The following is a 25,064-nucleotide window of genomic DNA, read 5'->3' as shown; positions in this document are numbered from 1 at the left end:
ACCCGCACACATGCACATGCACATTTCAGCGCCACATATGTGCGCGCATGCAAAAAATGTCTGCACGTGTGCACTTACGATCATCACATTATTACCACCAACATCTGGCGTCTTCACGCACCAATAATCCCTCCTGTCCCGAGAGCAGTGTAGGACCTCCGTGTACTTCCACCTCTCTCACACGCGCCCGCACACGCACACACATTTTTTGAGCATTCATGCAAACAAACACACACACACACACACACACACACACACACACACACACATAAATGGTCAATTTATGTGTGGAAAACAGGGTGACACTCCTAATTTCTACTGTATGATGACTGTTCTCACACATGTGCAACGTCATCACTATCACACTCAACGTCACAGTACAAATACGCTCATAAATACACACATGCATGCAGGAAAGCACACACACACACACACACACACACACACACACACACACACACAGTGCACCATTTAGGATAAAAGGCATCACATCAGATTTAGCCTGCACTGCCCTGACCTGGTGATGACGGGTGTGTGCGTGTGTGTGTGTGTGTGTGTGTGTGTGTGTGTGTGTGTGTGTGTGTGTGTGTGTGTGTGGATGGATGGAGAGGGATACTGACTGGCTTTCCCCGGCCGAGGTCTCTGTAGAAGCCGCTGAGCTGTCAGCAAGTCCTCGGTCTTCACGGCCTGGAGCAGCTCCTGGTCTTTCCCCATGTCCCCTCCGTCCCGCCTCGGTCCCGCTCGGTCCCTCTGAGCGCCCCTCTCTCCTCCGTTAATCCGCTGCTACATCCTGTCGCCGCTCCGGGCCTCCCGCTGGAGCTGAGGCGCGGAGGGATGGATGCTGCCGGGACTGGGATGCTCCGATTCGGCCAGGAGTCCAGCTCAAGTCCTTCTCTGCGTCCACACCGCGCGCTGCTGCAGACCCACACCGACCACCACCGACTGACCGGACCTCGCTCGCGCTCTGTCCGGATGCTCCCCCGGCCGCGCAGGATCACTCGCGACAGATTCCACAGATTCTATCCGCGTGACGATTTCACCGGGTTTGCGTGCGTGCCGTGCGTGAAAACGGTGGAGCTCGAGCGCCCTCCTCTATGCTGGGTCAAATCCGCACCGCTGAAATCTCACGAGCCCTCAATCCGCAGCATGAAACGCGCGAGCCGCTGATGTTAATGTGTGACCGCTGTCGCCGCTGCCGCGGTGGTGGACAAGCTCGCGCCAGTGCCAGTGCGCGCACGCACACACACACACACACACACACACACACACACACACACACACACACACACACACACACGCACACGCACACAAACACGCACACACAATACACGTACACACTCACATATGGCATTACATGGGCCTAAACACGAACTACTTGTGCGCGCGCTACTCCAGTTGTTGTAATCCCGGTCCGCGCATGTGTTTGTTTGTGTGTGTGTGTGTGTGTGTGTGTGTGTGTGCTGGGTGCGAACTTGTGCCTGGGCGCGTGCGGTTGCACAAGTCAAGAGAGGTCGTTTGACATCGTATTAATAATGCACTCAGACGCGTGCATGGAGTGCAGTCAGCGCGCGGGACAGCGGGAGGCAGCGCGTGGACCCGTAGGACAATCAACAGCAATGAGATAGATAGATAGATAGATAGATAGATGGATGTGTTATTCAAATTTTGCTTATTTTTATCTTCTATTTTATTCTATTCTTTTAAATTACTATATGTGTTTTTTTATTATAGTGTGTCAACGTCTAGTTTTAATGCCTCTTTATGTCTCATGTAAAGCACTTACAAATAAACCTGTGTCGCCTTACTCGTTTTTTTTTTTTTAAATGTGTCACCGTGGTGATGGTTTTACATTAACATGTTTAAGGTTAATGAGACGGAGATAATTTGAGGGCAGGGAAAGTGTGTGTGTGTGTGTGTGTGTGTGTGTGTGTGTGTGTGTGTGTGTGTGTGTGTGTGTGTGTGTGTGTGTGTGTCCCTGGTGCAGGGCTAATTTAGACTAAAGGGGCCACTGCCTGTCAGATTTAGGACAGGAAGTGGAACAGATGACAGAAGACTTGTACTGTTTTACAAAAAAAACCTGTTTTGCGCCATGTTTACATGCTTTTTCTGTGCATATGTGTGACACAGAGACATATGTCACTGGCACGTCACATGCCAAGTCAAGTTAGTCTGGCTTAAACTAAATGGTGGTGGAAGAAGTATTCAGAGTACAGCAATGTAATAATACTCCATTACAAGTAAAAGTCCTGCATAAAGTAAGTAACAGTACATAAGTATTAGCAGTAAAATGTAGTTGAAGTATTGCAGTAAAAGTAGTGGTTTGGTCCCTCTGACTGATATATTATTATATATGACATCAATAGATTATTAATACTAAAGCATCAGTGTTAGAGCAGCATGTTACTGTTGTAGCTGCTGGAGGTGGAGCTAGTTTGAACTACTTCATATACAGTTAGATAGTTTAGTCCAGTGGTTCCCAAACTAGGAGTCGGGCCCCTCCAAAGGGTCACCAGATAAATTCGAGGAGTCATGAGATGATTAATGGGAGAGGAAAGAAGAAAAAACAAAGTTCTGATACACAAAACTGTTTTCATTTTTTGGACTTTTTCTCTAACTTTTGATTTTTGGTGAAATATTGGATCATTGAACATTTATTGAAATGAAACCATGTGAGAAGTTAAGAGGGAAGAATCACTATTTGGTGGAGCTGTTAACAAGTCATAGACATCTGAAATGTAACCCGACTACACACTGCTTTTTGTAAGATGTCACAAGCCAAAAAGGTTGGAAACCACTGGTTTCATCTTTAACAATGTGTTGTATTTTAAAAGCTTGTTATTTTATCTATTGTGTCAAATCTTCATCTGAAAAGTAACTAAAGCTGTCAGATAAATGTAGTGAAGTACAGTATTTCCCTCTGAAATGTAGTGGAGTGGAAGTATAAAGTAGCATCACATGGAAATACTCAAGTAAAGTACAAGCACCTCAAAATTGTACTTAAAGGTATACTATGCAGTATTTGTTGGTTGGTGTCAAGCAGCAACCTCCAGCACTGAAAAATGAAGCCAACGCCAAAGTGTCAAAAACTGCAGTTTCTCGAATGGCCACTTGAGGCTGTTTACAAGAGTGAGTCATTCCCCATAGAAACCCATGTTAAAATGTCCAACTTTACAGCAGAAATAAACATGTTTACAGCCTGGTACAAAAAACAGATTTGGTCTCTATAGCTACTTTTCCCCTTCATAACAACTGTACGGTGGTGAATTTTTTTTATAACTCACTCGTTTAAATTTTATGAAGCTGTAAAGTTATGACCAGTAAGCTTTGAGAACAGTTAAATATTCTTTTAACTGCAACAATAATTTTAATGTGGATGAACTGCACACTGTACATTCATACTCCAACTGTCTTGGTGGTTCACTGTTAAATCTAAAACCACATTCAAGTACAAAGTTGAATATCCGCAGAACTTAAACACACAAACCTCTTTTATGAATAACAGCCACTTTGCAATCATTTTTATGTTTCTTGTGATTTTTATTAGGGAAGGACATGCCTGGAGGACACTGCTGTGCCGACTGCTTTCTCTTTCTCCAAAGGAAAGAAAAGCAGCCAGAACAACATCACTTGTTTCACAGGACATAATACTGCTTTCGCAGTTGTGGACCCCACCCTCTTTATGGTTTTATTGTTTTTATATTGATATTCCATGTTGTTAAACTTGTTTTCATTCACTTTCTTTTATTCAATTTTATTTTTCTCTCAATTGTTTGCATTGTACAGCACCTTGTAACTCTGGTTTTGAAAGGCGCTTTATAAATAAAGTTTACTTTACTAACTGAGTAACACCTTCTCAGAGTTTGCAATGTTGCAAATAAATGATACCTTCTAGGGGCCTTCGAAACTATTGAGTGTGCAGGTAATTCTTTGTTTTTGCACTTTGAGCCCTTTAATCCAGCACTGGACCATCTGGTTTGTTTGGATGAGTCACATTCTCCTGTGTTTAAACTAGACTTCTAAGAGAGCAACAAACAAAAGGGAATCTCCAGAACCTTCTTAGGCTCTCTGCCGGGTGAAAGGCTCTGTAGTTATTTTCAAATAGAAAGTGAAAATACTCCCGCACACACAGAAATGGACTCTGCATAATAATACATCAATGTTTCGGTCCTCTGACCTTTCTAAAGACATTTCAAGACAATGTCTTGAGAAAGGTCAGAAGTCTGAAACGTTGTGTGGGAATATTTTCACTTTCCACTCAAGCTAGACTTCTATGCCTTGGCAAAAGAGTTGAGCATTAATAATATTTTATCTGTATTGTATGATTTACTTGTCCCCAGAGTAAAAACTAAACACGGAGGAGCAGCGTTCAGTTTTTATGCTCCACATATCTGGAACAAACTCCCAGAAAACTACAGGTCTTCTGAAACTCTCAGTTCTTTTAAATCACAGCTGAAGACTTTTCTGTTTGCGCTGCCTTTTATTAAACCAAATTTGACTAACTATTATTCCCCTGTTTTATCTGTCTTATTATTTTTTAAGCTTTTTATTTCCAAATTTAACACTTTTTATGTGTATTTAAATGTATTTTTTACTTGTGTTGCTTTTATATTCTGTCTTGATGTCTTTTATGCTCTATGTAAAGCACTTTGAATTGCCTTGTTGTTGAAATGTACAATACAAATAAACTTGCCTTGCCTTGCCTTTCAATTTATAGTCAGATTTGAATGAAAAATCTAACATTTTCAGTCAGTATTGAAGACAAAATAGAATTGATTGAAATGTGAGCTAGAAGATATCATAGATTAACCCTCAAATAATGTTTTAAATAAAGGGGAATAAAACGCAAAAAGGTAGACAATATTTACACTTAAAATAAAATAAAATAAAAGCTCAACATTAGCAGTGACAGTCAGGGCCATATTTAGGCCAAACAAAATGGATCCTACAGGAAAAATTCAAAAGCAGTGACACTACCAACTGTAAGCAGTTCACTGTGTTTGGAGGTGGTTTTTAAGGTAATTAGCTAATTAATACTTAAAAACATATAATTTCCTCTAGGTGTGAAATGAACTCCATCTTTCATTATAGTCCAGGGTGGTCATGTCAAATGTGAGGGACATCTGGCACAATGAGGTTTCTTCCCATAGTCTCTGCATCTCTCTGGGCACCACGCCGGACACAGCTGTCACCAATGATCCACACTGTGAATATGAGAGGAAAATAAATGAATGTAATAAATGCTTCAGGTAATGAAAAATATAAAGTTAACTATAAAGGGTGGCTCAGTTTTTCATGTTGACAATACTGTTATGTAAAATGGAACAAGGGCGCAACACCTCAAAATATAGATGTCAGTCTTTAAATAAATGTTTTTTTCCTTTGACAACAGACAATATAATATCAGCTTTCTAAAGTCAACTAGCCAAGACTGGTACTTACAGTTGATGCTGTGTGTAGCAGGTGGAGGCATCACAGGTGGCCATGACCTCAACAAGGATTGATATAATGAAAGAAATCATCTTTTAACAAATATGAAAGTGCCTTTCTTTCTCAACAGTCATATTCAAGATAATAATCTTGCACAGGACTGTCGATAGCAGTACTCATAAGTTTCAGTCTCCTGCAGATTTCTATCAATGTCAAAACCATAAATATGTGCACAGTTTGCAATACCAGTGTGGGGACCTATAATCTTTGATGTAAACTGTTATGCACACTGAGAATCGAACTGCAGATTTTCAAATTTCTTGTTTGGTATAATTCCTTGATATGTTAAAAAAAAAAAAAAAGTGGCAATAATAATCATGGCTTTGCAAGGCAGTATCAATAAAATATTTATTGTAAGGATACGAAATGGCTACCTTCACATGCAACTTAGCTTATTAACATTAACTTTTTAAAAGTATAATCAAGTGACATCCAAATAAACAACTCGAAACTAAAGTAATGAGGGAATCTAAATTCAAGTTAATTGGTTTGCTTCACACTGATTTACGGTAACACTGGCCAAATTTCTGCAAGTCTCGACAAAATGTAGTGTTGCAAATTACCATAATTATATATCTAAAAAAACATGGAAGCATTTTAAACTTGTGTAGTATAATTTCAATAACACAAATCATTATTTCAAGTTTTGTTGTATAGTTTCAGGATAACTTACCTCAAGTAACGTAAGCTGCAACAGTGACGGCACCAACCGGGAGAAAGGAGACCACAAGGTTAGCCACATAGCCTAGCTTGTTAGCCTTAGCTAGCTTGGCAGCGTCGAGCTAAGTGGGCGTGTTTCAGGCATGGATGTATTATAAGAGCTCTTATAATAGCTCTTCATTAAGCCTGGTTTTAAAAAACCAGGCTTTATTCAGCCCCCCTCAGCTCCACCTCTTTGCCCATTTTGGATTAGCTGGGGAGTTAGGCGGAGTCGTACGCTGCCAAGATGGCAACTGCTGGAGCTGTCCATGTTCATACCTGGCTACTTCCATATTTTTTTACAGTCCATGGTTCATCGTTGACATATAAGTTGTAATATAAGGCTGATTCTTGATCTAATAGATTACTCACTTCACTTCAGACTTTTGGCTTTGGTAAAACATTCATCTCCAAGGTTGCCCCAGTTCTCCATTTCTTTTTCTTATAGCTGTTGAATTGCTTTCAATACATATTTTGCATTGCCATCATTTTCAAGGTTTAAGGATTTTTGAGAGAGAGATTAGAATAACTCAAATAACAATTTAAGGGGTGAAGGTGGCATGGAGATACTGGATTTTATGGATACTGGATTTTATGGATGTGAACTACACAGTGAAATTAAAATGGATTAAAGAATATTTGAAAGCTCCAGAATCCTTTTGGTACTTTATACCTCAGAATATTTTTGTAAAAATGGGAGGCCTACAATTTATATTACTATGTAATTATGATGAAACAAAATTACCACAAAATTTCAACAATCAGCAACATTATGCTTTGTCCATAATTTCTGCCCCAACAAGACTATTATATGGAACAATGAATACATAACCAGAAAGAATAAATCACTATATTTACAACATTATATATAATTTATCTTGCAGACTTACAAAATGATGAAGCTAAAATTTTCAGTTATGAAGAATTTCTCAGATCTAAAACTTTTCCCGTCACTTATAAAGAATATCAAAGGGTAATAAATGCTGTTCCTCGTGGGATCCTTCAGCTAATGAAATGCCGCTCTGAGAGGAAAGAGGAGTTACAGGAAGTGGAACCTGCCTTTCATGTTAACGGAATAAATATAAAAACTCAAAAATGTACCAATAAACATATAAGGAATTATTTTTACTCCTATTTTCCTAATATTCAGTGAGAAACATCATTGCTTCTCCCATATAAATTTGGAATGAACTGAAGAAGAAAAAACAACTAAACACTTATTTTGAACTTATCAATGTCAGTACACATCAGGATTCTGGGGAAAAAATCCTTTTTTTTAAACCATCTATTTAAGTTGAGAGACAAGAACGTAATACTATACTATGTCAATTTATTAATTTTACTGGGTAAATTTCATATCCACAAAGCCAAGTTCTCAAGGTCTCGCCCATCATTTGAAATTTTCAGGATTGAATTTAGGAACATTTTGAGTCTATTTAAATTATAAACGAGAAATGTGCTCACACAATTAGTTTGATTTAAGGATTATTTAAAGAAATTTGATTTTATTTCCTAACTTCTCTGTTAATATTTTATATTATCTTCTTCATACATGTTATTTATGTTATATATATTTATATTTATTTTATTACTATTACTTTTGTCTTATTGAGAATGGAGCCATATTTGTTATGTTATCCTTATCACACTATGATGCCTAAATGTTCTATGTTTTTGACTTAATGTCACATGCTGTAAGTGATGTTTTGATGCAATAAAAAAAAAAAACCCAAAAAACCCAACAGTCTATGGTTCATTATCACCTCAGTCCCTCAGTAGATAACCAGCTCTCCAGCTCTTTCTCTTTGACATATCGTCATGTTGTCCAGCCATCTGTTCCTAATGTTCTGTTTGTTATCAGCTATCTGCCCTCCCCCTCTGGATGTGTTGTTTGGACAGCATTCTCGTGTCAAACTGTGAGCTTGTTTCTGGTAAAGTCACTTTTCATATCTGTTCTGGCTCAGTGTCTGCATTTAGGTCTTCAGTCCTGCTGCCTGCTACACACCCATTACAATTGCATTTTTTAGAGTAAAACATTTATTAATCTGAACACAATTTTGCAAAGCATCTCACTCTTGTACAATATTTGTTATTCCACAACTGAAAACAGTAACTACACATACAAAACCATTATTTCAAGTGTTGAAGAATAGTGGATCAAAGTCCTGACTTTAAAACTGCATTAATCAATACTTTCATATTACCAGATTGTTTTGTTTTGGTTGTTTTGGTTTTACACATTTACTGTATAACTGAGTCTCAACTGCTCTCATCAACCCCTGTATACAGCCGTTTTCAGCAAAAGACAAAATTACCTGACTTACTAGTTGGTGGAGACCAAAACTACGGCAGCCAAAAGCAGCCATGGTTGCAATCATTTTATTTTATCTCTTTATAAAAATGTTTTCTCAGGATGACAGATTATCTTGAGAAAACAAAAGGTTATTTTCTTAAGATAACAGGATCATTTTAATAAATTATTCAAATCAGTCTTTCTCATTTAATGAGAAGGCTATAGCTGCAACTTCAGAGGTGTGTATTCCAGTAATCCTGCTGATACTGTTAACTGGATACTGGAAAAAATGTGCAGTTTAGCTGGATTACAAACTATTTAAAGTATAGGCTCTTTTATCCATTAAGAAAACAAGTGGTAAGGCATTTGTCTCATTATTGATTACACTTTTGATTTTAGGATATTAAAATGTTAAAATAAGTGTTCATCAATAAATCATCTTGCGAAGGAGGTCCCTAAACTGGGTCTCAAATTGAAGTCTCTCAGATCATAGACGACTGCGCTGACTACTGAGCTAAAACTCAGCTCTGCACCATTGTATAGACAGATCTTTACCTATTTATACACCCGTCACACAGAGGCAGCACAGCGAGTAAGTTGTAGGGAAGAACTTCAAAAGTCATTATTGCTTTGAACTTTTAGTTTTTTGCCTATATTTTACAACCTAACATTGTGGAAAGGGGAAGGGAAACAGCAGGTTATGGAGAGTCCCTTTTAAGCACTTTGCATGTGTCTGTAGCTCAGCTTTATCTCTAGGGAACACCCCTGACTCCGGGGGTGATGCCTAAATAAGAAAATGTGCAGGTGGATGTGACTCATTGAGAGTTTATTTTAAATATTTTAAAATATTTGTACAAAATAAATATCTGTAAAAACCTACTATGTGAGCTATGATACCATATTCAGATTCGGCTCCATTCCTAATAAGTAGGCAACTGTTCGCAACTTTATAAACTGGTAATATATCAGATTTTTTCAAATCAATTAATGCAGCTTTAAACAGCAGCAGATTTTTACATTTTGATGGATGCTAAGTACTGATATGTATTAAAGAGGCAACAGTGCAGCATATACACAGGATTTGTTGAAACTGGTTTCGTATCCACAGATAAGAAGTGAGGATCTGTGCTTGTAAATGTTATTATTCAAACAAATACTATATGAGCCACATATAACTCTGCACATACAGTTTTGTTAAGTGTGCAAACCAGCTGTGAATAACTTGCAGATCAAATACTCAAGCTGTAACACAAACATCGTCATACATGAACTCTATACATAAATATACATTACATTTAGCAGTCCTAAATAGGGTGACTCGCTAATGGAACTATGAGTCTTGTTTTCATGTTGTTTTGCCTGTCGTTGTTGTGTTGCACTTCATGTATCTCTGTCTTTCATCGCTGTGTAATGATGTGTGTAAACTGTAATGTTGATTTTTCTTATGATGACTGACTGACTGACTGATTGACTAACTATTACATACTATATATGATAAGGATAGGCACGAACATATTCTTTCATTTGATTACTGAGTCCAGGTAAGGTGCATGTACTGTCTGCTCCATAAGTGCGTATAAAAGCCCTCCTGCACATCTGCTTCAGGCTCTCCGGCCGCTGCCTGCGATACGGCTCGGTCAGCTTACAGGAAGAGCCGGTGTAATAATCGAGCAGAGCGAAGAGTGAAGCAAAAGTCTTGTGGCTGCCATGCAGACTGAAGAGCAGGTTGTTCACCATGACACGAACGCTAGTCGGGCCGTCATTGCTTTGGTAACTCAGAGTGAAGAAAACATCCGGCTGACCGCTGTCTCTGCAACACCAAAGCAATAAACAGTCACTTTCTATGTAATATATAATATTTTTTATAGGAAATATAATTGGACTTGGTCAAGAGATGAAAATTAGTACAGGATGACAATATACAGACTTGTCGATTTTAAACCACAAAAATAGGTACATAGGGAAATTAAAATAGAATAAGATAAATTAAACATTACCTCAAATAAACCCAATATAAGTGAATACAATAGATGACACTTACACATTTATAAACAGTGTATAAATATTTAATCAGAGGAGGTCAGTCAGGGCCTTCAGGGCCCGACCATTTTTGAAAGGTGTAATTTTTAGTTAATAAAATATTCCAAATGAGTAATTATAATGTTATGTTAAAATAATAGAATAGAATAAGTTCTTGAAATTATTTATTTTATTTTTAAAAAATGTTTTGATTTCAACATAGGTTTGGTGGTTTGGTTTTGGTGAGCTCACAAAACTACACAAAAAATCCTTCCTTTTGTTTGCTGAACAACATGAGCAAACGTCTACGGCATCAGAAGGCTGGGTTGGCAGTTCTGCTGATGCATTTGTCTCAGTGGGAGAAATAACCAGGTTTGCATCGTTGGTTTGAGCACATGAGTTAAAAGGTGGTGGAAGGCAATTCTGTAATGGACTTATTTTAATGTGGAATTAATGACGTAGTTTGCATATTGTTTCGATATTAATTGCTGGCGTGTGTGTGCTTTGTGTGTGTGTGTGAGTGACGGGGTCATCAATCTGACTATTGAAGGCCCAGTGCGAGACTCTACGGTCCACTACTGCATTTAATAAATGGTTTATAACACGCTATAATGTACTTAGGTATAAGTTAACTCCTCCTAGTGAAGCAGATGATAAACGGCAACACCTCTTTGTGTAATAATGAAGAATCTTATTGGAATAATCTGGTTCAAAACCTTCACTTGGAGAAGATCTGAAGCTTCCATCATTAATTTACAATAACTAATAAAGTTAAAGAAATCTCTTTCAAGCTTTAAATTAATATATTACCAAACTAACCTTTATTTGAACGAGATTTAAAAGTGACATTGTTGATAACTGCAGCTTTTATGAGTTGCTAATGAAAGTGCTTTTCACTTGTTGTGTAACTGCTCTCGTGTCACACAATGTTTGGCCTGATATGAGAGCTTTCATTGTTGATTATATCCTTCCTGTACTTATTTTGTGTTTTCAACATGTGCTGCTTAGATTTCATGTCGACAATAAAATAAATAAATTATATATAAACCCGAACACTTCTTACGTTACGTTCATAGGAGCAAATGTAATTAAGATAAGCTGCTTCATTTCCTTTAAAAATGAAACCCTCTAACAATAACAAAGCAGTTAAACTTGTTCTCCCAACTTTTCTTTTACGTAATATTTTCTTAAAGTAACTGTATTATTCACCACTTTATTTTATTTATAAGCTATTTTTTAATTAGGCCTTATTTATTAGCTTTGCTTTTTATCTCCTGGTGGCTTTACTTCACTTCTGTTTTGTACATGTGATTTGTCCACTTGAATAAAGTTCTGAGATGCAAAAAAAGATAATGAAGCGCAATATAATATCATTAATTATAGATAATATAAGTTGTAATGAAATAAAATATGTTTTCATAGGAGAAGCTATAATAGTTGAAAAGTCTGTACAGTAATACAAGTTTAAAATGTCGTTATATGTGCTTATAACTAAATTTAATGTGTTTCAAACTATTTATTATATGCTTATATTATAGATAAATAGGGGAGGTTAAAGTAAAGTGTTACCAATGAAAGTCATGATGAATGTAACTCCAATTTATAGTAAGTTATACATGTTTTACATCATAAATACAGTAAACAGTACCAGGTGAACTTTAAATCACTGGGTGTAATTTATTTATTTTTTGTTTTATTTAATTGAAACTTTATTTAACCAGATAATTAAAAGCAGAACTTTCTGGGTATCTAGGGAAGAAACAACATTCAAAACAAATAAAACAATCCTAAAAAATTTAAATGAAAGTGGCGGATTACCTGATGAGGAAGGTGCCCAGAGGTACGTGTGTGAGTATTTCATGTGCTTCCTCCATTGTCATCGGCCCCCAGTAGTAGCCACTGTACTGGAGCTGCTGATAAGTGTATTTCACAAGTTTATACTCTGCAGAGCTGCTGAATGGACGGAGGTGTGTGGGCAAACTCTCAGCATCAGCTCTGGACACTCGCTGCAGTGGAAAAAAAAAAAGTGGAAATGATTTTTTAAACACTGAGAAGACATGTGTTGTACTTGATAAAAACTTTAAAAACTTGTTATATGTATAAATCAGTCTGTTCTTTTTATTCCAATCAAACACAAACACAGTTGATTTGAGTGGCTGGTTTCTGTCCCGATGTTGAAATCACTTTGGGCTACATTCACAAAGATCCAGAGAATATCCTCAAAAAACACCTATCGAGGATTCCCAACTTTGAAACAATTTAGAAAAAGTGACTCTGAAAAACTTCAAACTGTTTTGATGTTTAAAACTTTTCTGTTTTTGTTGTGCCGCCAGGATTTCACACACAATGTCTTTATTTATGTGAATGTGTTTTGTTTGTTTTTTTAAATCAATTTGATGTAAAAAAAAAAAAAAAAAAAAAAAAAAAAATATCATCAAGATTTTGGAAATCAATAACAACAGTTTGTGAGTCAAGAATCCTGATGATGTAGATGTGTATCCAAAGTCCAGTGGGAATGAAAACAGATTATTATTATAATAATTATAATAATTATAATAATTATTATGATTATTAATTTATTAATAATTATTAATTCTAAGAATTTCTCTTGTCAGTTAATTAGTACTTAAGACGAAAAGCGCAACCAGGAAGTCTGGAAGAACGTCCCAGAATAAATTAAATCTACTGTTGTACCTTCGATACTTCAACTTCATTTTTAGTTTCACATTTAGTTTTAACACTTTATGTTTTTGCTTTAGGACCATTTATTGACCATATTATGTAATTCTTCTGGTTGTCTGAGAATGTCTAATAATAATAATAATAATAATGATAATGATAATGATAATGATAATGATAATGATAATAATAGTAACAATAATAGTAACAATAACAATAATGTAATAGCATAACTCCTACTACAAATACTACTACTAATGCTCTTCACAGTGTTGATCAATTTGCAATAGAAGTTTCTGCAGATTAAAGGTCAGATTTATGAGGAAAATAAAAATAAATTCTGATGGACTTTTGCTGACTGAGTTTCCCAGAGATGATGTAGTGTGTGGGTTTGTTTTCTTCATCAGATAAACTGATGTGCAAAGTCCATATTTTATCATAAACTATCCAAACATAGCAGACACATCACATCTTGTTAGTCAGTGGTTAAAATTCATGCATACACTTGTATTACATGTTTGTGGTTCATTTTTAGTTGTATTAGTACAATTATTGTTAACAGCAGTTGGCTGGAATAAAAGTCTACACCTGCATAATGACAAAATAATACTATGAATTATGAGAATATTTATTATTATTACTATTATTGTTATTATTCATATTATCATTAGTACTAGTATTAGTATTAGTATTAGTATAAGTATTATCGGAACAGGCTGGAACAAAAAACCTACATGTTCACACATCCCACACCTCTGTCTAAACTACAAGTTAATTATGGAAAATATATCAAGGGTCTTAAAAGTGATGAGTCATCTCGTAACCAATCTTTAAAAATAGTGTTTCCAAATACTGGAAAGTGTATCTATGGTGTTTTTTTCACATAAAATAAACAGTAAGACAGAAATCTCTCGATTGACATCTGACTTCCTGCTGTTTAAAAATCCACATCTGAAAACAGTTTAATTAAAAAGAATAAAATTCATAGAAAGTACAAACAGTCAAAGAAACACTAACTTGGTGCCAAGTTTCAGGTTCTTCCTCTGAGTCGTGTTCGGTGAGGAGTTGCTTCCAGTGCAGTGGATCTAGCTGCCTCGTCTTCTGCTCTTGGCCCTCTGGTTTGACTCTCTCTGGACTCTGGGCTTGTTCGGGTCTTGCGGGCTCTTCAGGGGGCTGACTCTGGTTCTGTGTCTCAGCTGCACGGTTCTGTTTTAGGTTCTGTACTACTGTTCTATCAATATTGTCTCTGACCATCCTACAATGGAGAATCCTCTTCGTGGCCACCTGTTGCACCAGTTCCTCCTCTGTTCATCGGCAGATCCTCCATTATCCTCTCAGGGGTCTGGTCACCTGCTGCTCAGTCCTCTTTGAGACTCCATGTTGCTTAAAGATCAGCTTATGATCTTTAATCAAGATTCATCAGCATTATCACAGAGTACCGGAAAAGAGCAGAGGCTCAATCTGCTCATGTGTCCTTGAGGGAGCTGAAACACAAACAATCAGATTTGAAGCATAATGCTGGAAATTTTATTTGTTTTTCTTATTGTCAACAAATCTCATGTGCAGAACCAAAACATATTGTGTATCCAATGCCTGATATATCTCATTCCTCTGTGCTGTAGACCTCCATTGTTTATTAAAAACCTCTTGACTTTGTGCTACATTATAAATATTCTCAAATAACTTCAGTTGTGATGTAGCACAAGAATCTAGCGATACTCTGTAAACTGAACAGCATTCCCACACATGCTCAGTGGCGTCTTGCGTAAGAGGAAATGTTCTCCTGACGCTGAAAATGTGATCGCTGTACAGCTGCAACGATCAACTGATTAGTTGCCAACTATTAAATTAACAGGCAACTATCTTGATAATCCATAAATCATTTCGAATCATTTTTTAAGAAATAAAATTCTCCGATTGCAACTTCTCCACTGTGGATATTTTCTGGTTTCTTTAGTCTTCTATGACAGTAAACTGAATATCTTTGGCTTGTGGACCAAAACAAGACATCTGAAGACGTCACCTTGGACTTTAGGAAAAAGTGGTTGACATTTTTTCACCATTTTCTGACATTTCATAGACCGAACAACTAATTGATTAATTGAGAAAATAATCAACAGATTAACCAATAATGAAAGCAGTCATTAGGTGCAGCTTACATCGCTGGTATACGTCTTTTCTAAATAAACTACTGTAACAAAACTCTGGTGTGTTGAAGGAAAATGAACCCTGTGCCACAGTGTGACTCATTGATGTGCTTTTAATAGATTTTCACCAACAGCGGAAGTCTACAGCACAGAGGAATAAGATATATGAAATTTTGGATTCACACACACATTACTTGTCATTGTTGGTTTGGCTCTGCACATGAGATTTATTAACACTAAGAAACATCCTTATCCTTTAATCCCTCACCAGTGAACATAATATGTGTGTGTGTGTGTGTGTGTGTGTGTGTGTGTGCGGGTGTGTGTGTGCGTGTGCGGGCGTGTGTGTGTGTGTGCCCGCCTGCCTATTGGAGAGTGATAACTCATGTGACTGACAATAAAGCACTTCTTCATCAATGACTGGGAAGGGCGGATGTAACATAATCACACACGAAAGCTTTCACTTTCTCCGTCAAAAAAAAAAAAACAACAAAAAAAACAACCAACTGTGGATCTCAAGTTTTATTTAAATGAGGAAGATTGCAAGGAAATATGTCACTGAAGTTGTACTCTGTGCTGCTCACTTAGTCCCAATATATTGAAACTAGACTGTGTCCAGTTTTACTGGTTTACAGTTACGTATCTCTGGGATGTTTTTCCTCGGTGTCTGAAAGTATTATAACAGGATCATTTCTGTTGTTACAGCTTTGTATTCCAGTTCTCTCCAGAATTTTAAATGAAACAATGACTTTAAGGTTTAAGGGTTAACTTAAGCACTTAGGCACTTTGAACTGGACTAACCTGTATGAAAGCTGCTATAAGAATCAATTTCAATTGATTGACTGATTGATTTGAGAGTTTTTACACATTCACAGTGTATAAACCTTTTCATACGTCCCCTAAATTGTTAAACAAAGCAGCAGGACAATAACGGAGAAATACGATCCCTGCTTTGTTCACCCAGAGTTGATGAAAACACCCTGAAATTAAAGCTTAAGGGCAGAAATTCAGCCACACAGTCACTGTTTAATTTCAGGTCCAGTTTGCTGGACATCAGTGACAATGACAACAAAAAAAAAAAACGTGTCAAAATGTCAAAATGTTGATGGACTGCAGTTCAGGTGCCAGGAAAGTGTTAAAAAACAAAACTTGACCTAATCTTTACGTTACAGAAATCATTCTGTCATTTGTACTGCACATTTTTATGTAGTAAAACACATTTACAATGTATGAAATTAAACTGAAACTCATGACATGCTGATAACGTTGACTTTGTTATGGTTTTAATCCAAAAACAGGAGTTGACGTGGCTGTTAAAGTTTTCATAACCTCCCACATCTGGCTGAAATCTAAATATGCCTGTTTATTTATTAATTAAAAAAAAAAAAATCTTTCAAAATGCATCAATTAAAACTGTAAGAGAGTCCAGCTCTGACTCATTTGTGTGTTTCTGGATCAAAAATGATGCAACCTGTTGGGTCTAGATGAATGATTCAGCACAAAAATTGACATGTAATTTAGTAAGTTTAATTGATCATTGCATAATTAATTTAACTCAAAAGCGTACTTACATGCTAATAACTGACAGCTCGGTGTGTGTTTGAGTCCAAACTGGAGTGAAATGCAATGCAGTGTGTCTGCAGAAGATCGCAGCTCGACTTGAGAGGTAACATCGTACTTTCGGTTTAAGTTTTGGTGAGTTGGAAGGCGGAGCCGTTATTTCAGAGCTTGTTGATGAAATTAGGCTTCAGCAGACAGTAATGCTCCCCGGCTGCGTGCAGGATTTAGTTCATTTACAGGCATCGGTGCACGCGCGCAGCTATATGCATACACACACACAGACACACACAGACACACACACACACACACACACACACACACACACACACTAACGTTCAGGTGGTAGCTGTTGTACTTTCGCTTTCACTTTGCTCGTAGATTTCCCTTAAATCACGTGATCTGCCATCAATGGTTGTGCATTTGTGTGTGGTTATGTGTGTGTGTGTGTGTGTGTGTGTGTGTGGTTATATGTGTGTGTGTGTAGCACATTTTTACTTATTTAAGCACATTTAACAAGAAAACCGCACAGATCATCACATGCTGAAAATGCAAAATAATCTGATGCAAGATTAATGTTTTTCAAATAATCCGTTATAATGATTTTATTTAATTTCATGTATTGGTTTATTTAAAACAAGGACAGTGTACAATAAATGTAGTGCATCAGATATAATACAATACTTATTTCCATTTTTTTCCCCCCTGGGCGCGTGTGAATGCACATATAACAATATAAAAATGATAATAAATACACTATCATTATCAATACACTAGCATTATCAACACACTAGCATTATCAATACACTAGCATTATCAGACCTTCATGACAGTTTAAAAAACGTTTCAGACTTACCTTCATATCTTGTCTTAATGTTCGGACTTACATATCCACTGATGAAAAAAAATAAAAAGATGCAGACAGCACATACACATCTATCCACGAAGTATTCTGAGCTCTCCTTTGTCCCCACATCCATGAGCCTGCTAAACAAAGACCCTGTGTGATCTGTAATCTTTTTATTGTTCAGTTTTTTATAGGTCATTTTTATGGACTAGGATGCCTACCCACTACAATATGACTTTTCATCTAACTGGATATCTGATATATGGATTCTGCCTCCTTTATACATCTGTTTTTAAACATTTTTATTCCATTTATCATTCTCTGCTCTTTATTATTTTAGGGATAATGTAAACCTTATGTACCAGTGATACAATAGTGTATTTTATTGTCTTTACATATGGAGATTATCTACCTATATTGTGTGAACCTTGTATTTTTTCCCCTCAGAGACAATAAATACTGTATCTGACACAAACAACATGCTCAGAAGTGATTACATTTACAAATTATTCAAACAGTAAAACCTTGAAACATTCATAAATGTGGCCTTTTTGGTCATGATCACGACAACTAGCCTAACACTCTTACAAAATCTTGTAGGATTTCGAATAAAAACAGAACAGTTTGGTTGCACTTTCAACGGCAGTTTGACACCTTGTGGGGAAACAACTTTACTGCACACGCCATGATACCATGGTAACCAGTGTGACTGCTCATCATAACACTGAATAATAATCAGACCCCATGAAGCGTTTAGATGTGAGTTTATTCACAAAGTACAGATTTTAGCAGTCACACTCACTCAGAGGCAGTGTCACATATCTCACATTATAAATAATGCAAATATAAACGTTATTGTAAGAGGTTGATACTTCAGGCTGTGGAGCTAGACGTGTGGTTTTCGTTTTTGTTCCGTCTGTGCATCAAGTAGGCAGCTGCTGTTACAACCAGGATCCCATAAGTAGCCATGACACACTGTAAAAGAGCAGACGAGGACACTTCTGTGACTGTGGGAGCTTGATATGTGTGAACTTTATAAATATTCATATTTAACAGAAGATGTACGTGTATATGTGTGTGTGTGTGTGTGTGTGTGTGTGTGTGTGTGTGTGTGTGTGTGTGACGTACATTTCTGCGACCCTGCAGAGTGTAGCTATTAAAGTATTTCCTCAAACCAGTCAGTTCCACAGAAGTCGGAGCCTCAATGCCAAACAGCTGCCTCTGAAATACATAAACACACAATCACGCACGTACTCACACTGTCAGAGCAGGCACAGAAGTCAGACCTCTTGCTATGCACGTTTTTTCATGATTTTACAGACAGACCAATGTCATTTATATGTCACATTTATTTGCAATTAAACCTAAAATGCATTGAAATAATTACAACAAATATAATAAATAAAACACTCACAAAAAATACAAATAACACAAGGAAGGAGGAAAGAAAAACCATAACTAGACTAACCATCAATAAACCCGGCCAGCCCTGCCAGCATATCAGCTATGCAAAGCACTCCTTCTCATCATAGTGAATGTGAAACCATCACATTTAAATTTAATCAGTATGGAACATCGATGACTTTACTTTATTGGTAAAGAGGCGAAAACGCTCCGAACAACACTACCTCTGAATACAAACAAAAGAAGAAAACTGAAGTAATAAGAAATTGAGCAATTACTTTCAGTTGAGCCCTGAAAAAAAGAAGAAGCTGAATACTTTCACATGTTGAAACTCGCAGTGCTTGATTGGCATAACAAGGTAGCATCAGCATGACAAACTGATTCATGGTTCATGTCATATTAAACTGAATTATTCATAAGCCTGAACTCCAGCCAGTCATCCACAGACTCTGATACTTTATGTCTGTAGCTTCAAGCTCGATTTCTCTTTGGCCAAACATTGAGGGGTTTTTCCGACAGACAAAATTATTATTTATGATGCTAAACACATTATATTTATCCAAATCATGCCGCTTAAATGTATGAAAGTTAGAGCCTGTTCCTTTTTCACAACAAGCATTTCAAACTGAGACTCTGCGAAGGACGTTCATGGGAGAAATAGTTCCACATTTTGGGAAATATGTGTCCTTACTTTCTTGCTGAGAGTTGCAGGAGGAAATCAACACCACTCTCATGTCTGTCCATTACATGTGAAGCTAAAGCCAGGAGCTTATAAGCTTATCTTTACATAAAGACCGGAAACAGTCTTGGAAAATTGTTATGGAATGTTATGTATTGCAACTTCCTCGCTGCTTCCTGTCTTCATGCCAAGCTAAGTTAACCAATTCTTAGCTGTAGCTTCATATTTTAAAGAATAGTCTGACATTTTGGCAAATACACTTATTTTTATAGCTGGTTAGCTTGGCATAAAGACTAGAAACAGGGGGAAACAGCAAGTGTGACTCCATCCAAAGGCAACAAAATTACCAGCACCTCTAAAGCTCACTAAAACACAATATACTGTATTTTCATTGTTTAATATGTACATAAACTGAGGAATAAAATGGACAAATTGTGGGTGTACAGTGGCTGAGTGGTTAAGACACTGAATGTAACATCTCTGGTTTGATACCTGCCGTGCACCTTTGTTGCATGTCATCCCCATATTTCCCGTCTGTATCTCTACTGTCACTATCAAATAAAAATACTTCTTATCCAGGCTAACTAGCTATGTCCCCCGTTTCCAGTCTTTATACTAAGCTAAGATAAGCTAAGATAAGTTAACTGTCTCCTGTCTGTATCTTCATATTTAAGACTGATATCGATCAACTCATCTAACTCTCAGCAAGAAAGCGAAAAGGCATTTCCCTAAATGTTGAACTCTTCCTTTAAGGGGGTCTGCATCTGTGCTACACAACAGTATAAATGCTTAAAGGGGACATATTATGATTTTTGTGATTTTCTGTTATTTACATACTGTGTCGGATATCTATGTTAAATATGGTCAAAATTCCAAAATATGAAGTGAGCATATGTAGAAATGCTCCCTAAAAGTTCAAAAGCTGGGACTTCAACTTGCTCTCAACACTTAATTTCAATGTTTATCTGAGCGCTGCTTTAACACTTTCCCCACCCATAACTATCCTGCCAGTCTGGAGATTGAACTGATGACCTTCCTGTTACAAACTTGCTTCTCTAACCTTTAGGCCACCACTGTCTCCTTCACTGCCTTGTTTCACTTTAATGCACTGAAGCATTCATCTGGAATATCTGATTTACATGAAGGATAATGCAGGATATAAGGATTCATGTGAAGAGAGAAATGATTTCCATTATGAACATTAGACTTGCATGAAGACTGCCGGGGGCGAAGGAGAGACAGAGCGACAGCAGAGTGCTGACAAGCCTGCTCTGCTGTTTGCAGAGTAGAGAGGAAATCATTTTTTTTCTCCAATCCTAATGCAGATTCATAAATCATCGCTTAAAATGAAACCACTTAGTTAACTGGAGTATAATGGACTGAAACATGGCTATTCAAATCTTTTACAACAGTAGCTGCACTCTTGTTTTTTTCCTGATTCTATTAAGATTTGATCGAGAACAGTTGATGTTTTTTTGCTTGAATTTCCCAATTTCATTACCCATGTTTGTAGATAAACGTGAGCTGAACTGAAAACAACCACATAATAAGTGAAATAGATATCTGACTCTCTGGTTACCATGACTACAATACTATTACATTTACCGAGTGACTTTACTGCAACAATTAGTCGATCGAAAGAAAATTATTCTGTAACTATTTTGATAATCGATTCTACGGAGCCCCTAAAGTCCCAAAAGGTGATATTTTTTTATCTTGTGGGAACAGGTTAATATCCGTACAGCAAAGGCATGATAGGCCTATGCTTTGAAGACCACAGGGGTAAATTACATTTATGGTTTTTAATAGTTTGATGATTTCCCAAGTATGTTAGAAACATGGCGGCGTTCATTTCTTTATTTGAATAGTCAATTTAGTCAAGTTAATATCATGTGGGAACGAGTTATTATCTTGTCTGTACAAGATAATTTTCTTTTCCACCTTTTAAGACTTTAGGAGCTCTGTTTATCATCTGCTGCCTTTTGTCTCTGATTCAGTGTTTTGTTTTGGTTTTTGTTTTTTTTTTATTAGCCAAGTATTTGCTGGTTCCAGCTTTTCAATTGTGAGGATTTGCTGCTTGTTGTTCTCATACATGACAGTAAATTAAATATTTTTTGGTTTTGGACTGTTGGACAAGTTAAAAAAAAAGCAATATAAGGGCTTCACTTTGGGCTCTGGATCATGGACTAAACACTTAACTGAGGATATAATCAACAGATTAATCGATAATGAAAATAATCGTTTGTTGCAGCTCTAAACATCATTATATACCTGACATCTGAAGCTCTAAATGCCAAAAGCAGCATATCAGACACGTCTCTTAAAAAAATATAATCCCTTCAGCTGCCACTAGGAGGAGATCACTGGATCTTAAAGCCTGTTACTAAATTATTATCACAAGTATGAAAGATCAAAATGTAGGTTCAAATTAAATTTTAAGTGAAATGATTAAAAAAAAAGATTTACTCTTAAGGTTTAAACATTGTGCTAATAGTCATGTATTTATTCAGAATGATCCTGAAGCTGCATGTCATGTTTTTAAAGAAATGTTAGAAAAATAAAGACTTTTCAATCTGTTCATGGATGACTTGCTTGAATTGTATTTGATGAAAAGTGCTGTTTCGAACAGGAATCAAAAAGAGGAAATCGGATTGTTTCGTGTTTAATTTGAAACATTCCTCTGAACTGGGCTGCAGATGGATGTGAAAACTAGAAAGCTTCCTGCAATCTTTTACCACCATTGTAGAGCTGAAACAATGGCTTGATTCATAAATTAGTCGATCCATAGAAAATTAATCAGCAACTGTTTTTATAATCGATCGATTGCTTGATGTGAAGATTTGCTTCTTTTCTTTGTTTTTAATGAAAGTTAATTTAATATCTTTGTGTCGGTTAGACAGATTGAAGCAGATGAAAATGTCACTTTGGGCTCCTGTAAACTGACATTTTTAAATTATTTTACGACATTTCAAAGATAAAAACCATTTATTGATTCATCATGAATGTAATCAGCAGATTAATCAGTAATGACGATTAGAGCATCAACATTTAATCGATCGATAGGCGATTTTAATATCTGATTATTCCATTTTGTCATTTTTTAAGAAAGTAAAAAGCCCAAAGTCTTTGATTCAGTCTCTTAAATGTGAATATTTTCTGGTTTCTTTAGTCTTCTATGGCATCAAATGACTAATCGATAAACAGCTTAATTGATAATAATGATCATGAGGTTTAGATTAGATTAACTTTATTATCTCAGGGGGATGGTTTACACACACACACACACACACACACACACACACACACACAGCAGTGCTCATGATGTACAAAGGTTCAATGTGAAAGAAAACACAATGCAGCCCAGAAATATACACGATACAATAAAGCAGCGGCCACGATGAACATAATTGTAACTTTGCATCATGTGCTGCCTTTTGTCTTTCTTTCTTTTGTAAAATGTTATAATCTAATATTTATATTTTAACAAGCAAAATTACAGTATATGAAGTTGAATTTCTGTACATTTAATGACTTCCTGAAATAAATCATCTTCTCTACGAGGGCGGATACCAGCCGTTCACTCCAATCACTCAGATCTCACTGTGCTGCAACCAACAAGTGATGCTCCTCTGTTGATTAATTCATCTTTTATTAATCGTTTTGGTAATATGTTTAAAATGATTACGAATGTCTAGACTTATCCCAGCTTTAGGTTTTGTCTTCATAAAACAAACAAACATTGGTGTTAATATCATCAAACCAAAAACATTTGCGTAAGTACAGATGTTCTTTAGTTAGTAAAAGGTGCTCTATCTGTGTAGGTTAGATCATTGGTTCTCAAAGTAGGGTCCGGGGACCCCTAGGGGTCCTTGAAGGGGTTACTGGGGGTCCCCAGCAAAAAGGGGAATCATTTATTTTAACTATAATGAATGTATGATTATTTTGGCCGTGAGTTTCATACACTTTCTGTAATAAAACATCTAAAAGCAAAAATCTTATCAGATCTGGGTCTGTGGTCTAATTTGTGTCAGTTTAGGGGTCCTTGATGTGAAAAAGTTTGAGAACCACTGGGTTAGATTATCAGAGGGAAAAAACATTTATAATAAAGAGAGAGAAAAAGAGAAAGTTTTATCTTTAAATGGCCAATCACAGTCAAAAAACTAACATATTAAACAGGAAAATGCAAAGAAATCCACATTTAATAAAATAACCTCACAGAAATAGATTAGATAATAGATAATAGATTAAACAGATTAGTAATCTGATTACAGATAGACTGATATTTTCACCAATACATATAGTATAGTCACATCCATTGATCACAGATGAATCATGCAGTTCTTGACGCCAGTTCTTACCTTCACCTCTGTTATGAGGTGACCAAAGCTGGTAATGGGGATCCGGGTTTTAACAGGAGACGTCGGCATTACTGGAGACGGTTTGAAAAGAAATGTAACGTCACACTGTTTCTCCTGTCGCACAGACGATAACAACCTCAGACTTTATTAAAATGAACGTTTAGCAGCTTCAGACTGATACTTGCTGCTATTTTGGAGGCAGGACGGGACAGTTACACAACATATTCATGTGTACTTTGTCTTCCGGGAGCTGTGATGGACAGCAGAGTCTGACCAATAACGTGTTTCCTGGCAAAGTGCTGACCAATAGGATGCGGGTTGGTGGGCGGGGCCTGCTGGATATTACACAAACTACAGCTGAGAGCCCAGAACACGTCGTTCCTCGATAAAACCACAAGAGGGCGCAATATTCACGTTTATAACTTACAACAAGGTAAATTCACCTGGAGATTTAACTGCTTCTAGTGGCTTTTAATGTGCTTACACACATCCATCACATCTATCTATTGTATTCATAATATTTTCATACTTTATATTATATATACAACGGTCATCAGAAAGATACACAATGGACAACAAGCAGAGCAAAGATCATTCAACATAAACATATCACTATGATGTTCAAGCAAGTGGTTGAAAAAATAGATACATAAATATACAAAGAACAAGTGGACAAGAGAAACTGTTTCATGTGAAACGTGTGAAAGAGTGCAAGAGTGCTGCAATAAATACTGAATGGGTAAAAAAGTGATGAGTTTCTATACATACAGAAGGTGGTTATGTACAGTATATACAGCCTACTCAAATATACAGTAGGTTTAACAGTAATGGATGATATGTAAACATGTTATTGCACAGTTTGGTTTTAAGTGAATATATATAATTTGAAGGGACA

At 36.6% G+C, this 25,064-nt stretch overlaps 2 protein-coding genes across 2 annotated transcripts in view; both read right to left on the bottom strand.

Annotated features, from left to right (window-relative positions):
* LOC122979721 (caskin-1-like) overlaps positions 1–1,060 on the bottom strand; it is a 38,952-nt gene extending 37,892 nt beyond the window's left edge. Inside the window, exon 1 of the mRNA XM_044347412.1 lies at positions 621–1,060. Coding sequence (XP_044203347.1) covers positions 621–714 — 94 coding nt within the window. The 5' untranslated portion in view covers positions 715–1,060. The remainder of the gene's footprint in view (positions 1–620) is intronic.
* An 8,798-nt stretch (positions 1,061–9,858) lies between these two features.
* LOC122976854 (suppressor of cytokine signaling 1-like) lies at positions 9,859–17,144 on the bottom strand. The gene is made up of 4 exons (XM_044345493.1): positions 16,896–17,144; positions 14,195–14,661; positions 12,317–12,504; positions 9,859–10,289 (listed from the first exon to the last, which is right to left on the bottom strand). Exons 2-4 carry the CDS (start codon positions 14,429–14,431, stop codon positions 9,965–9,967), a joined length of 750 nt encoding a protein of 249 aa, XP_044201428.1. The 5' UTR covers positions 14,432–14,661; positions 16,896–17,144; the 3' UTR covers positions 9,859–9,964.
* Positions 17,145–25,064: the final 7,920 nt, after the last annotated feature.

The sequence above is a fragment of the Thunnus albacares genome, chromosome 3 (assembly GCF_914725855.1).
Source record: "Thunnus albacares chromosome 3, fThuAlb1.1, whole genome shotgun sequence".
In the NCBI taxonomy this organism is placed as follows: domain Eukaryota; kingdom Metazoa; phylum Chordata; class Actinopteri; order Scombriformes; family Scombridae; genus Thunnus; species Thunnus albacares.
This window is presented reverse-complemented; position numbering and strand designations above follow the sequence as displayed.